Genomic DNA, 15,963 nt, shown 5'->3' with positions numbered 1-15,963 from the left:
TGAACCATTCCTGGATGGCCTTTCCCCATAAGGGGAATCCAGCTGCTCATGGGAGTAATCATATTCAAACTCTTCGTATTTACAAAGTAAATTCTGGGATGAATGAACAATTGAGAGACAGGGTCCACGTGGACAATTGCTGCTGTTTTTCCTCTTGTAAAAGCTTGAAATATTTGTGGTCTCCTCCTGGTGGTGATGCATTCACCCCGCGCTGTGAAGTCAATCAATTTAGTGAAAGCGCAGGAAAGTTAAAAATGTCTCTCTTAACATGCACAGACAGACTTTTACAGATGTGAGACAACAATGTGAGCCAGCAACAGGGCCAGGTTGGAGGCCTCAGGAAATGCGGTTCCCTTTGTGCTGACTGAGCGCCGTGTCTGCTCAGGGTTTTCCATTCGAGTTGAGGAATGGGTGCAGAAGAGGCCACCCTCACTCAACGTTTTCCATCGCGGTGAGCCATCGGTCCGTCGTCTCTGTTTACGGAGACAATTAGACACCATCTTCTGTTTAACCACGATAAGGAAAATTGACAAAGCAGACTTCAGCTGGTATTGAGATGAAATGGGCATTAATCCTTGAATGCTTGAACATTTTATTATTCCATTCATCATCCACAAAAGCAAAGCTGCCAAAAATCTTGAAGAAGGTCATCCTTTGTGCTCTCCAAAGCCTCTGTCATGCAGGAGAGAGCTTCTCCTGCTGAATCATTGGCCAGATCCAGCAGCCTGTGTTTGTCATGGTAATGTAAGACAACTCTTCTGTCACACATCCTCCCAGCAAAGTTTGGACTGTGTGTATTTGAATGTCACAGCACATTTTTCCTTCTGTTCCATCGACTTTCTTGACCCCCAGATGTTCTCTAAGTTTGAACCTCCAGTGCTGTGTCAAAAGAAGACATGAATGAACTTCGGCTCAATGTCCTGTCAAACCATTTCCTTTCAGTTTCCAACCACATTTGGAGTCTCACTGACACCATGTGAAGAGTAGGAGTTTTCCTGCTGTCAGCAGATGAACTGCTGGATGCATTAGTGTTACCAAGCCGTCACATTTCATTAGCCATCCTCGGGTTCTTTAATTCTACCTTCAACTTGCATAATGTAGAGAAGCAAAGATAGCGTTTTTAAGCTTTGCTTCTATACTATCAAGTTAGCTGTGTGAGTTTCTGCCATTGATTGTTTTGAAAAACAATCGAAAAGTCATAATTCAGCTCTCATTTTTAATGGCCTTCCACTCGGGTGTTTTGGCACCCTTCCAAAGTCCGCTGCCCCCCTCCTGCTCCTTATGTATGATGTTTCAGCTCCGTCCCTGAGATGACTTGATTTGTACAATTTTCATCTGACTTGGTTTGGTATTGTCATTAAAAAACAGACAAACATTATAAAGAATGAGAAACAATATGTGTTCCTTGTATAATTCAGGGAAATAAAATGTTTCAAAGTGCCACAACTGCTTGTTTGAAAACCACAATCAGGAAAAAAAGAAAAAAAAACTGTACATGTTTTATTGCAACTTAACATCGACAAAAAGATTTCAGTACATTATATTACAAATATCTTATGTACAAAAACATTGAATCGGATCTACTGACATCACACTCTCAATTTGTACAGTAAATGCAGCATTTGATCCAAACAAGCAAATCATTGGTATCTTCTAAAGCAAGTCATCATTTTTGTTCATTGTGGGAGTGCATTTGGTCATTACTTTTCTCTTTTTTTTTCAAATTCATAAAGTTAATGCCTAAGACATGATGTTTAAGTTCAAGGAATGTATCTACATCGGTTTTCCAGTTATAATGTTTTTGCAGCGTACCAAAGTTAAAAGCACTCGAAACATTAACTTTTGCACACAAAAAAAGACTTTCCTTTACCGTGCATATGTAGTTCTTCTGTGCCAAGAAGAACTCTTACTGTGAAAGTTTGAAGACACATAAAAGCCACGTTCTGCTTTGGGCAAACTTCAAAGAAGGATTTTCCATCTAAAGATGCTAAGGACCATATGGGGTGCCAGACAGCAGGACAGTAAAAATACTATTTTTTGGCAGTATGTCTTTCTCTGTAGAAGAAAAATGACATCCTGCCATGAAATATTAGAATTTTATTCTGAAAAAATTGGTAGAGGATCTTCGAAATTATGGTTCTAAAGCAAAAGTCCAAACTGAACAGTAATTTTGACTTTAAAAAAAAACTTCTGATACTATTAGGAGGTTTAGATACGTTCATCCGCTGCATTCACTTTTGCTTTCCTATTGATGAAATAATGGAGTTTTTCTTTTTTTGTCATTTGTTAGTTCAGATAGATCAGATTTAATCTGAAATGTGTCTGAATCAACCTGTCATATCAGTGGACCACAAACATCAGCGTTGAAGCAGAAATCCGGCTTCCCAATGTGTAAATGAATTTTAGTTTTAGGCCAAGAAATATTCCAGGCACAAACAATCTTGTTCCAATAAAAATGGGTGATTTTAGTAAAGATTAAAAGGGCCTGAGCAGTTTCTGGTGCACTGTCCAACACGTTTTCCTTATGTTCAAGCTCTCCTAAATGACATACCGTGCCTTTGGAAAGTATCCGGTCCCTTTGAACTTTTCAACCTTTTGCCACATTTGAGGTTGCAAACATAAATATATAAAACTGTATTTTTTGGGAAGAATCAACAACAAGTTGGACACAATTATGAACAAAATTTATTGGATATTTCAAACTTTTTTAACAACTAAAAAACTGAAATATTGGGGGAGCAAAATGATTGGGGGAGCAAAATGATTCAGTCCCCTTATTTGTAGCGTCACCTTTTGCTGTAAAGGGGTGAGTATGTCTCTATCAGTTTTGCACATCGAGAGACTGAAATTTTTTGCTCAGTCATCCTTGCAAAACACTTTGATCTTAGTGAGGTTGGGTGGAGAGCGTTTGTAAACAGCAGTTCTCAGTTCTTTCTACAGAAACCTGATTGAATTCAGGTCTGGACATTGACTTGGCAATTCTAACAGCTGAATATGCTTATTTGTGAACCATTCCATTGTAGATTTTGTTTTATGTTTTGAATCATTGTCTTGTTGGAAGACAAATCTCCGTCCCAGTCTCAGGTCCTTTGCAGAGTCTATCAGGTTTCTTCCAGAATGCTCCTGTATTTGGCTCCATCCATCTTCCCGTCAATTCTAACCATCCTCCCTGTCGCTGCTGAAGAAAAACAGGCCCAAACCATGGTGCCGCCACCACCATGTTTGACAGTGGGGATGGTGTGTTCAGGGTGATGAGCTGTGTTGCTTTTACGCCAAACATAATGTTTGGCATTGTATCCACAAAGTTCAATTTTGGTTTCATCTGAGCAGAGCACCTTGTTCCACATGTTTGGTGTGTCTCCCAGGAGGCTTGTGGCCAACATGAAACAAAACTTTTTATGGATATCTTTAAGGAATGGCTTTCTTCTTGCCACTCTTCCATAAAAGCCAGATTTGTGCAGTATACGACTGATTGTTGTCCTATGGAGAGACTCTCCCACCTCAGTTGTAGATCTCTGAAGTTAATCCAGAGTCTTCACGGGCCTCTTGGCTGCATCTCTGATCAGTCTTCTCCTTGTTTGTGCTGAAAGTTTAGACAGACGGCCGGGTCTTTGTAGATTTGCATTGGTCTGATACTTCTTCCATTTCAATATTATCGCTTGAACAGTGCTCCTTGGGATGTTTAAAGCTTGGGACATCTTGGGACCTGCCTGGTGTGTTCCTTGTTCTTCATGATGCTCTCTGCGCTTTAAATGGACCTCTGAGACTATCACAGAGCAGGTGCATTTATGCGGAGACTTCATTACATACAGGTGGATTTTATGTATCATCATTAGTCATTTAGGTCAGCATTGGATCATTCAGAGATCCTCACTGAACATCTCGAGAGAGTTTGCTGCACTAAAAGTAAATGGGCTGAATCATTTTACACAACCAATATTTCAGTTTGTTAAAAAAGTTTGAAATATCCAATACATTTCGTTTCACTTCATGATTGTGTCCCACTTGTTGATGATTCTTCACAAAGAATTACAGTTTCATATCTTTATGTCTGAAGCCTGAAATGTGTCAAAAGGTTGAAAAGTTTAAGGAGGCCAAATACTTCCGCAAGGCACTGCATATATAATCGGGCAGACCTGGGTTTTAGCCAACAATCCCACTAAAAGGTGCTGTCATAGTGGCTCAAAGCAAGTGGAAAGAAAATCCTGAAGTTTGGTTTAGTTTTTTAGCAGTATTTTATCACAGGTGATATTTTATGTGGGTAAACCTAAAGGATTGAAACCGATATAAACTCATTTTATATTTGCTGCTTCTGTGGATTTTTTTAAACTACAAATGTAGCACAGAACTCAATTAAAGTCACTGGATATGTTTCCTGTGTCTATCTTTCATTAATTACTAAATACATACAGTTGGTTTCCTACTACAGCTACTTATCTAAATGTCATGTTTGCCAAAGAATATTTTAAAATATCTCCTGAGCAACAAGTATGTATGTACATGTTGGAAAACAATACAACTAGGAGGCTGCTAATTTTTAATATTGCACTTTCTTAATCATTTGTATTTTTTTCCATCTGGTCTTGTCACTAAAAAAAAAGAAGCCAATGTTGTGTAGAGGGAGAAACAATGTGCATTTCCTGTGTTTAAAGGAAGGTGTTTGGGTTTGGACGGATCATCATGACTACTTTCTTGAGCGAATAGGCTTCTCCTCTGAACTCTGACCAGTAGATTCCATTCTGGTGGTTGCTGCGGTAGTGACCTCCTCTGTACCAAACTCCATTCAGATTTGAATGTGCACAAGCGTTGTACCACCAGCCTCCTTTATGGTAGTGTGCACAATTTCCTTGAAAAAGAAAAAGTGAACACAAGCGGTTAAAGGCATGAACATGAAACATCGACAGTATATGAGGACTAAGTGACCCTTTCTCACTAGTGTTCCAAACAGGAAGTACACGCTGGCTGCAACAAGCCAATATGTCATTGGCTTTCTATTAAAAAATAAACAGCTATTACTCAGTCATTCTATTTGTCAGAATAACCATTCTTGCTCTGATTCCTTTTTCCAACATGCTTGCAAGACTCCAACAAAACTCAGACCAATCACTGGTTACTGACGTTGTCTGGTTCCAACATGGCAGTGTTCGTATTGCGAAAAAATGGCGACTGAAATAACTTTATTTCATTGGAGCTTGAATTAAACCTATTTTATGGGTGACATCACACTCAATCTGTCCAGTTCTTATATAAAGTCAAAGTCTCAAATGAGGTCATTTTTTTAAATCTACAACAACCAAATGGAAAATTTACCTGGAAATACGTCGTGGTCTCTGTCTAGGGTTGTGAACTGCTTGCCGTTGTGCCAGGTGAGGGAGTCTTTGGCGTTACCATGGTAACGACCCAACCTCAGCCTGTAGAAGTCTGCTTCATTCTCTACCCTAAAGCTGGCGTACTCTGCGAACACCTTCTTTCCGGACCAATCTTCCAGCGTGACGAGCAGCTTGTAAGTTCCCTGGTTTGTCAGCCAGTAGATGTTTTCCAGACCCAGCCAGTACTCCCCATTAATATTTCCAAATCCTTGCTGTAAAGCAAGGCGATAAGGAAAACATTATCAGTAGAATAGGGAAATCTTTCCTGAATGTTCTTTGATAAACTTTGAGCAGTAAGAGTTTTCACTCCAGCACTTGTAAAAAATTGTTACCGTTATTACTGAAGATATATTTTTTAATCAGCCCCCTAATATGCAAAAAAGTAAGATCACCAGACTAGAAAAAGGTTTTGCAGAAAGCAATGTTTCCTCAAAGAGATTCAAACAGCTATGCGCCTTGATCTGGCGGGGATCCAAACTTGGTTTTATGTGCTTTGAACCATGGGAAAACTCTCTTTAATGACTACACAAAGTGGATGGAAGTGTGCAAAACAGTTTCCCTGTTTTTATTTTTTTTTAAGAAAAAAGGGAATCTTTTGATTGGTTGGCTTCAAAGTAAATGTTTACCCGTGAACTCCGTTTGCCACTGGGAGAGGCTTTCCAGGAGATAAAGAAAATAGTTTCCATGAAGGAAAAAAATACTGTTGTAATGTAATATTCAGAAAGCAGAATAGTTCTGTGTTAAATAAGATTCCTAACAAATAAGACTTCAATTCCCATTTATTTATTCTCATATTTCCTTTTTATGTGAGGAAATTTGTTCTCAAGAGGAGGACATCGGTGGAAGTAATGAGTCACGTTGCTGTGACTGAGGCAGTTGGATTGGACTAAGGTGCTTTGAGAGCCAAACAATAATCTTTTCACAGGTTGTTCACATTTGGCTAGGCTCAAAACACCTTTATGTAAGACATGCCCTGCCCTCCAAACTATGAGGTCTTTGATTTGGTGTGAGGTTGGAAGTACCTTGTATGTTTCCCAGTCCCAGAAAAAGTTAACTGAGCCGTCCATTCTCCTTTGGATCACCGTCCAGCCTCCGGGGTCGTGTCTCTGGTTACACCAAACTTGCATAAGGCGGTTGGAGTTGTCTGGCCTCACCAGGTACATGCCGCTGGCCGTGTTACCGTCTTCCAGAGCGTGCAGACAATCTCTAAATGGACCTGAACACAGGGCATAAAGTCACCTAAAAACTCAATCAAATATTTTGTTATAAGCTACAAACAGCAAAATAAAGATAATAGACATTGTACTCGGCAACAGGGTATTCGTTTTTCTGCAAAGGGGTTCATTCTAACGCTGAAATTGTCTTTGGCCGCTGCTTTTGCTAGGGAAATGAATGACGAGAGGGCAAGTGGAATCAGATACTGAATGATGAAACAGCAGCAGTGAGCTGAATTATCATTCCCTGCTTTAGAGGTTTATCCTCAACAATTTTGCAGATTAATTTTGATTTCATTATTCATCATTCAAATTATATCTTCCATTCCAGTTATCAATGACTTCTTTGGCTGTTAGGCAGTCTTATAAAGCGGGCATGTAACAGGCGTTCAAAAATGCCCAAAACGCAGGTTTTTGAACGAGCATGTAGCCCATAGTGTTCAAACTGGACAAGCAGGGAGGGGCTTCTTTTTTTTTTTTACTATAACATATTTACAGTGGGAAGAGAATTGGTGTGAAATGTCAACGCAGTGCGAATTCCCCGAATCTCGCTCCAGGCTTTGTCTTTCATAGTTCTATTCCGATATATAAAAGACTTAGAAATAGTTTTCAGTTTTCAAACAGTTGTCACTTACATTAATTTAAAGGGACGCTATCCATACATCACTACCAAATCCAAGTCTCTGATTGGTCAAAGTTCAGCCTGGTTTAACGTTCAATGGCTGTACTTGTGTAGCTACGCATTAACAAGAGTTTTGAATGCAGAAGCCCAAAACCCGTATTTACATTAACTTTTCAGTGAAAGTGGTCACTTGAACGTGCATTGCTGAGGGTGGTTTGGATGGCAAGAAGGGTGGGTGTCTGAGAAGGATTAGAAATATATGTGTAGGTAAAGCAATATTAAAATAAGGCACCTATTTGATGTAGTTTTTGGTTAAATTTGGTTTTGATTAAATCTTTAAAGTTGCTGTTTGTCTTTTGACCCGTGCAAATCCATTGTTTTTGATGTCAGGAATGTTTCTGTTGACAGATGTGAGCCAGAGAGCTGCCCTGCCACGCACTGCTCTGTTCTGCCTGATTAGATTTTTTTTTTTGGTGGAACGTATGACTTTTGCAGCTGGAACAAATGAGATCATTTTGGTATCTCTTTCTGTTTGAACTTGCCTTTTCCTGTTATTTTGTAGACTCCATCCCACCCGCTTTGCTGCTTTTTTACATTTATGTCTTCTCAACTTTTTCCCTTTTTGGTGTTCAACTCTCTCTTTCAGGTACAGTAAGGCTCTGTGTCATTTTGGGGTGTTAGTTGTAAGGCTGTGGGTAGGAAATACTTGCCCCTTTCAAATAATCCATACAAAGACTACTGTTCTCACGGCAAGCATTTAGTGCCAAATGCCAAAATGGAACAAGCTCCCACTAGTCATCTTGTAAATGATGTATTCGTTTTTCCAGCATTTTCCTCCAAAGAGCTGTTTCTAATGAAAAGAAACTGAAATAGGCCGTGCAAACCCCCTCTTTACATCTTCTTTCAAAATCTGCTCAAGTGCTGAAAAGACTGTTAGGGCTTGAGGCCAGCTGTCCATCCAGCTGCACAAGTTTACTCTACAAATGTTTTGTCTTTTCTGAGTTAAACTATTGCAATTATAGGATAAGCATCTTTTCTGACATCAACCTCCTTGCTCAACAACTGAGGGAGATTTTTTGCTGGTTTTTGGACTTACCAGAGGGCTTGTCGGTGTTGTGTGGGCTGTGAGTGCCTATGGACATTGTTGGTAAAAGAGGTGGCATAGACTTTTGGTCACTCTGGATCTCATTGCTGATTGGATTGTTTCTGGGAAGAACAGGCGGTTGGTACGGTCTGCTGAGAGGTGGTGCCTGTGGAAGTGGCTTTGGAGGCGGCTGCGGCCTTGGCTGGGGGATAGGCAGATGATAGCGGGGAGGGGGTCGACTCTGGCACTGCTCCTCCAACAGGGCAATAACAGCCGTTTGATTTGTGGCTAAAGAAGCCAAGTGCTGATACTTGTGTTCAAGATCTTTGTATCGACCGGTGAGCTGTTGCATCTCGGAGGTTTGGTTCAAGATCTTGGTTTCCATCTGAGCCAGCTCCAGAGCATTGTCTCTCTTCCTAATGATCTCATGAAGCAGCTGCATGTACAGCTGAGTGACTCTTGAGTTCATGTTTCGGCTCTCCCTCCTCAGAAGCTTGACTTCATTGACAATGCCTCCATCTACCTCAACCAACTGTTGCAGGGTCTCAATCTGCCTCTTCTGTTTCTGTAGCTCAACATTTAGCAGCTCCAACTCTTGTTTGTAGATCCGGTTTTCCAGTGTAGTCTCTGGGTCCTTGGAGTTAACACAAATGGCTCCGGTCACTTTTTGTTGAGGCACAATGAAAGTGTAGGAACACTTGTCCTGGGGCTGTTCAGCCGGAGCTCGCTTGTATCTTCTTCCAGCATAGAGGAACTCTTTCTCCAGACCGTCCTCGCTGCTCCCAAATTCTTGAGTCTTGCTCTTGGCATGGCCACTGGCTGCCAGACTGCCGTGTGTCTGATGGACGCCAATAGTTAGTCCATGAACAAGAAGGACCCCCAACAGGACTATTGAAGGGGCCTCCATTAGTTAGTGTCCAACTCACCAAAGCCTTAAGAGAAAAGCAAGAAAAGAAAAAAAGAATAAGTTTCAATAATAGGTAAATCACTTTTGCAAAAGAATGCAACTTTATGAATGCCACTTATTTGACTTTTGCTATTTTAACCCGCAAGGATCAGATGTAATTCTTATTTGACAAATAATAAATGGAACCTTTAACTGATGCGGTTATTGGAAAGACAGGGTTGTCTGCCAGGATACACAAGCCTTCATTAACTTCAGTTAAAAGCCTGGCAGAGTTTATGTAAACATCTGATAAATAAGGTAAGAGGTCATTTGTGCTCCTTAGGATTTAAGGTAACAAGAAAAGATTCAATTAAAAAGGTTGTTGCGCCTTTTTCAGAGAAAAAAACACAATGTATGTATGTATGTGTTAAAAGGAAACCTCTCTGTTGCCAGGTTTGACAATATTCTAACACATTAAGCTTTTAGTCTGTAATATTTCAGTCAAACCTCTTACCAAACGTCAACACAAGCTGTTTCAAACCCAAGAAAAACAGATTAAATTGGATTTTAATGTGATAATTGACTTAATAAGCTACAATTCTGCTGCAAAGTGGATATGTTTTCTTTGGGCGATTTCCACAACTGCAGCTTTACACTCTTATATATTTAAATCTGCACCCCCAGACATAAAAAAAGACGTTTTATGTTGGTGTTTGCATGTTTGACCCAACCTTCATAACTCCTTAAGAAATCAGAAGAATTAGAATTGGTTTTGTAATACCAAAACAGGTATTGATGACAGGTTTTTTAGAAATGTTTCATCAAATGCATAGGAAGCACACTGTGGCTACTGTAAGCTCTGTTTGAGGTTGAAGAGGCCTTGAACTCCAGGAGCTCCATAATTAAAAGCTGCTGCAGATTGGACTACGCTAGGCTGCTGTGTAATACCTCCCCAGAAACCACAAAGACCCTTTCTGATCATGCAGCAATACAAGGAGCCATTATAATAGGTGTTAATAAGCTCTGCCTTTCCCTTTTGCCCCATTGCATCCTTGAGTAAATGACCACTGTTCTTAAAGTGATAAGACAGAAGTTGGTAAAAAGTCACAAGTGTCCATGCCTGGTTAGTCTGGGCCTGGGGCCACTACATTAGGTTGCAGATATGGAGAAGAGAAATGGACCACTCTCCAGGAACATGAGCCTTTGCAAAAAGAAAAAAAAAGATTCTCTTTGTATCTGTTGAGAATTAGGATACCCATTGGGACAAATCTCAAAAATATGTTTTTGTTAAGAAGTTTGAGAAAAGGTTTATGCAGAAATTATTGTGCACTAAGTTCTTTCTCATTAAATCTAGTAATCATAGATCATTTAGCAATTATAATAAATTGGGAATAGCTTACATTAAAGTCCAAACTAACATGCTTTAGTCATTTTCTGTTAAAGTGTTGCTGACTGCATTTGGCCATTTTCTCTCCCTGAGAAATTACATGTTGCCCCATCAAGAATGAGCTTTTACTCTGGAATCTTCTCCTTCAGGCTTTTTTTTCCTCAAAGACTATAGGAAACCGTTTGCATGTGATGGAAATACATTTGTAAATGTACGCAGTGCGTGTCTGCCACCGTTTTCAAATAACACTCAGCCTCCCAGGGACCTCAGAGAGTTTCCATCTGCCCAGATAGAGACACCCTGTTATTAACCCACCCACATTCTCCCAGAGGCAACAACAAATGAGCATTCATCTCCTTTCCTGCAGCTTTTAACAGCTCATATTGCTCATTATACTCAGGTGTTGCTTGCTGGAACAGGCGGCTGTTGAGTGGTCACTTCTTGCAACGATTCTGTTTGTCACTGCAGTGCGGAAGCGTCCGGAACCTTTGATCTACTCCGGCTATGAAGAAGGGGAATTAGGTGGGAATTGTTTAAAGTCTGCTTCACACGAACATGTTATGGTTTGACTGTCTTCAGGTGGTAAGTCTGTGTTTACACGACTCTTCGATCTGGATCGTGCTCAGAGTTTAATGAGGGATGAGAGGCTGGTGCAGCGCGGGAGGTCACCGTGGTGCTGATCAGCCATCCTCTCAAACATTTTTTGGGCATGCTCAGCACGTATTAATTAGGAGGTGGGCAGCCGTGCTCAGACTGGCGCATGTCTCTAACTTCAGCCCCTCTCAGTTCAGCGTGAGCATGGCATTCTTCGCATTCTTTGTCACCTCATTAGAGCGAGTTGCCGCGCTCACATGGGGAGCCAGTGGCAGTGGTGGACCACTCCTCCCCATCCTCACCATCCCTAGGAGATGGATCTGCTGACCCAATTTATTGCCAGTGTCCTACTTTATGTGAATACTTCTTCAAGGCATCATATCGTTCACAGCAGGAAAGCACAACACTTGTTAGCGCTTTTGAGATAATTCCTCCTCCTTCATTCATGTGATGGATCCAATTTTCTCCTCTGAACTCCTTACTTGGAGGGTAATCTCCTTCTTTCCTCAAGCATGTCATTTTTGATTTTCCCTCAGTGTGCAAATGTCTGTTTAATTCAGTATTTCTCTCACTTCTGGATGTTGTTTTTTTTTTCTACTTCAGTTGCAAAGTCAAACAGGGAGGCAGGAGGTCTCTGGGAATTGTTTCAATAAGTTCCTACATTGTACCTCGAAGCTTCCTTATCCAAACACAACCTTGGCAACAGAGACAAAGACAGGATTCATCCGCCTGCCTCCCTGTCCTTCGGCTTCCAGGGGAACATCCTGAAGCTGCTTTTTTGTGTTAGAGAAGCAAACTTGTCCTTCTTGAATAAGAGTAAAAACAATTCTTCAGGGATGCCATGTAGCATTTAAACTGACTTTATTAGGGAAGTCACATGAAATGCCAAGAAAAGTCATCCCCATCTTTCTTTCTGAATTAAACACCTTGAGCTTAATGTTCTATGCAGAATGAATCTGGTTCCCCTTAAGAAACAGAGTTGCCAAAAAGTGAGTCAGATGCTGCATAATAATCATTTTGGAGCTTCAGAGTGAGGAGCGACTTCAGACAGTGAGTAACCTTTGTGTCAGCAATATTGTTTGACTGAGTTGAAGTTTATCAGAGTGTGGTAAAGATCAGGATCATCACGCACAGACAAGTTTGTGACGTAGTGTCACATTTGAGCCTTCCATGCACAATAAACAGACTCAGATTTACAGGAAAAGAAATGAAGTTATAATGCTAACAAAAAGGGTTTTGCTTACAGAATAAGTACACTGATCTGATGAGGCTCCTCTAGTCGTTTCTCCTGGTTGTCAGAGGTGTTTGAAGTTTGCTCTGGTTGAAAGTCATCCCAAGTTTGCAACCGTCGCTGTTGCTGTCTTCCTGTCCTCTGCCCAATGCAGTAACTCGCTCTTGGTCCCTTCAGTTCACTCCAGCAGAGGAGAAAATTTTAAAATCTATTATCAAAAGACCCACATTTGTCCAACAAAATTCCTGCTTCTCCAAAAATCTCCTGCAAACATCAGTCAAGTTGTTCTAAAATCCTCTTGAAACCTCTGCTTAGACAGATGTTGCCTCTATTTGTGTGATAAAGGCAATTTCCTGGTAAACAATGTGAGTCCAGGGCAGATTATGTTCTGCCTGTGGCCCGTCAGGGGAAGAATGTCACCTTTCCGCGCTCTGAATCCATCACTTCTGCCCCACAGCTCCAAGAGGCTGTGTCTTTCTCAGCTGCACCTCCCTCACTTTTGCTTTTTAAATGATGAAAAAGCTGTTTTTTTTTTGTTTTTTTTTTGGGGTGGGCAGTACCCCCCCACCCCCACCCTCGTCTGCCTCAAAATGAACGCATTCTTGTTTAAAGCAACAGCCGTCTTTCCCCACCCCTCTTCCCCATGGCACAAAAGACATCTACAAGCATGCACAAAACACACACACACACATATTACTCAAATTTCCGACCCCCTGCCCCCTTACCACCAGTATACCAGCACCACTATGTCTGGCTGCTGCTGATGACTTTTTGGTAGTGGACAGGGATACTGATCTTATCCTACCAGGTCATGAATGCACACTTTCTCACAGTGACAGAAAGAGAATGATGGGAGGAAGTAGAATCTTGTGATTGACAGAAACCTGCTGCTGCTCCTTGACTGCTGACCCAGGTTTCTATCCCAGAAGGGATGTCTGAAACAGACTGGATCCCCACTCGGTTGACTCAATCATGACAGGGAATGATAATGTGATTGCCTCCAAAGTGGTGGAGAACTTACACGCATCCATGTGTTTTTATTTGACAACAGGATATGAAACACGTCAGTGGAGTTTGGTCGTTTCTGCCAGAGATGTACTAATTTTTTCAAGAAGAGGCAAAAAAGTTTTGTTTGCTTTTGTTTTTTCCATCCTGTTTTTAATAAGAGTTTGGATTCTGCCCAGACAGTAATGCTGAATTTCCTGTCTGCTAAGATTATTTTGTTCTTTTCTTTTTCAGACACTTTCTTCAAATTTCTTGAAAATAAAATTTTAAATGACCTTTATGGAAATAATGCACCTTCATTCCATCAGGCAAAGTCGGATCAACTATGCTTTAGTTCTGGAACAGCTGCTGTTCTGTTGGTTTTTTTGTTTTGTTTTGTTTTGGGTATCATGTAGCCACACCCAACATAAGCCATGTTGTCATGTTTTTAGTTCATCACAAAGTAGAGTTGGAAAAAAAAAAAGCTGTGCAAACATTACTTCACCTCTTTTTTTGTGTGCAGTTCTGTTTCAAATAGGAGCTGTAGAGCTTCTTTTCTAATGCAGTGGATGAATGCTTTCTTCCATTTGGAGCAATAAATCTCACAAATGGTGGCAAACCTTTAATCATAAGATACAGTACAGTAGAAACTCTAGACTTTAAAATGTTTGGTTGACTATAAAAGAAAAGAATGCCTTCTTTAGCTACATAATTATTATTTTAGAGAATAAATAATAGAGATAAGTTGCTGTATAAAAACAGTAAAGACCCACTCTGCAGAAAAATGTGTTTTTAATGTTTTAAACATGTGCTTGTAATAGTTTTCTGATGATGGAGGACATACTTAAAGAAAAAAATTAAGTTTAAAACTCCATTTCTGAGTATTTCTTTATTCAAATCATTGTGAAATTAGGAGCAGGCTATTTGAAAAAGAGCTTATTTGTGACGTAGAACATACATTGGGCGAGACACATGCTTCCTGCTGTGAGCACCCAGAGATGGGGTGGGGTTGCTCCACGCCAATGGTCCGACCCACGAATTTCAAATGAACTTTTGTTTGAACTGTTTGAATATTTGCTACTACTACCAAGCTCAGCAGAAGCCATGACCTAGAAAAATGACAAGTTTTTTCATTTAGCCTAAAAGTAACATAATCATAGTTAAAAGACCACAAAACCTGTTCAACTAGATCAAAAGATTATGATCAGACTTGAAAATGTTTCAAGTGTTCAAAGTGTTGATGAAGCTGATGTTTAGAATTTGTCGTGGACTCAAAATCTTACTTTATTCATAAATGACATAACTGGACTAAAAGCAAAACTTTAACATTAAAAACACTTTTTTTAAAGAACAGAACCATAAGTAAATAAAAATACAACAACTTGACATGCTTAGCGGAAAACCAATTACCATCTAGTTATTTGAAGGTATATGTCAGACATTATTCAGCTGTGAAGCTTAAAACCTGAAGCCTTGTATGAATATGAGGGAAAAGCAAGAACTTAACCCTTGTGCTATCCTAGGCACTTTAACATTTGGAGTTGGGTCATCTAGACCCACTAGACAGTGCGCTGAACCTTTTTTCTTCAATGATTTGTGATCTTCACTGGTGTCCATGGATTACATGAAATCCTCTTCACCTTACTCCACCAGTGTCATGCTAGGGATAACACATCAATGTAAGGATCGGGTCATCTGGACCCCATAGCATAGCACAAGGGTTAAACAGATCCTGCTTATCAAATATGACAAAACAAGAAAATTAAAATGAAATTCTTATAACTGCCTTATAAATGCCTGTACTTGACCCTGAAAGACATAAAAATGCAGAAATATTTTGAAAGGCACCACCAAATGTAAATGCAAATAGATCAAGGGTGAAAATGACACCTAAAATATTAAGCTGTCATGCACTATATATGCATTTATACATCTGTAAAACTGATCAATTTTTGTTTTAAATATTTTTTAAATTTGCAGTTTGCTAAGAACACTAAAATTTGAAATCCAGCTATTTCTCTTAAATCTCTTAAAAGCTCACATTTTGCGTTACATTACCACAGTCATTGATTGTACTTAACTGGGGCACTGTCAAAAAACAAAAGCATAGCAAGAGGTTAAACAAGATTTGCAAATACTGTTCTCAACTTTTTAGAATTTTTCATTATTGCAGGAGTAACACCTGACAGCTGTTCCAACACAGAAACCAATGTATTCTACTTCATAGGGATTGTATGCAGACTCCAGAGGGCCTTACATAAAATTTGTTTTCTTCTTTTCCAATGTGTTTTATCACAAATCAGATGTAGTTTAGTGTTTAAAAGCATGCCGCTGTTATTATTACTTTCCGTTGTCAATCGAAGTTTTTATGAATAGAACTGTTTAGCTTCCCCTGATGACACTGGAAGAATGTACAACTGACTTTATGGGATAAATTCCTGGCAGAGGATGTTGGATCAGCGAGAAGCGAATAAATTCACTGCCTGACATTCATGATGGAGGTAGGCGTTGGAGAAGAAATATTGTTTTTTAACAGACTAATCCTTAGAAATGCACTTTTTTCAAAGCAAAATAATCATATATTTTTGTACA

General features: G+C 39.9%; 1 protein-coding gene across 1 annotated transcript; it reads right to left on the bottom strand.

Moving 5' to 3' along the window:
- Nucleotides 1-1,486: 1,486 nt before the first annotated feature.
- Nucleotides 1,487-12,871, bottom strand: angptl2b (angiopoietin-like 2b). The gene is made up of 5 exons (XM_004072716.5): nucleotides 12,401-12,871; nucleotides 8,302-9,221; nucleotides 6,392-6,585; nucleotides 5,311-5,581; nucleotides 1,487-4,846 (listed from the first exon to the last, which is right to left on the bottom strand). Exons 2-5 carry the CDS (start codon nucleotides 9,194-9,196, stop codon nucleotides 4,647-4,649), a joined length of 1,560 nt encoding a protein of 519 aa, XP_004072764.1. The 5' UTR covers nucleotides 9,197-9,221; nucleotides 12,401-12,871; the 3' UTR covers nucleotides 1,487-4,646.
- Between the last annotated feature and the right edge of the window lie 3,092 nt (nucleotides 12,872-15,963).

The sequence above is a fragment of the Oryzias latipes genome, chromosome 9 (genome assembly GCF_053564925.1).
Source record: "Oryzias latipes strain Hd-rR chromosome 9, Olatipes_Hd-rR_3.1".
In the NCBI taxonomy this organism is placed as follows: Eukaryota; Metazoa; Chordata; class Actinopteri; order Beloniformes; family Adrianichthyidae; genus Oryzias; species Oryzias latipes.
This window is presented reverse-complemented; position numbering and strand designations above follow the sequence as displayed.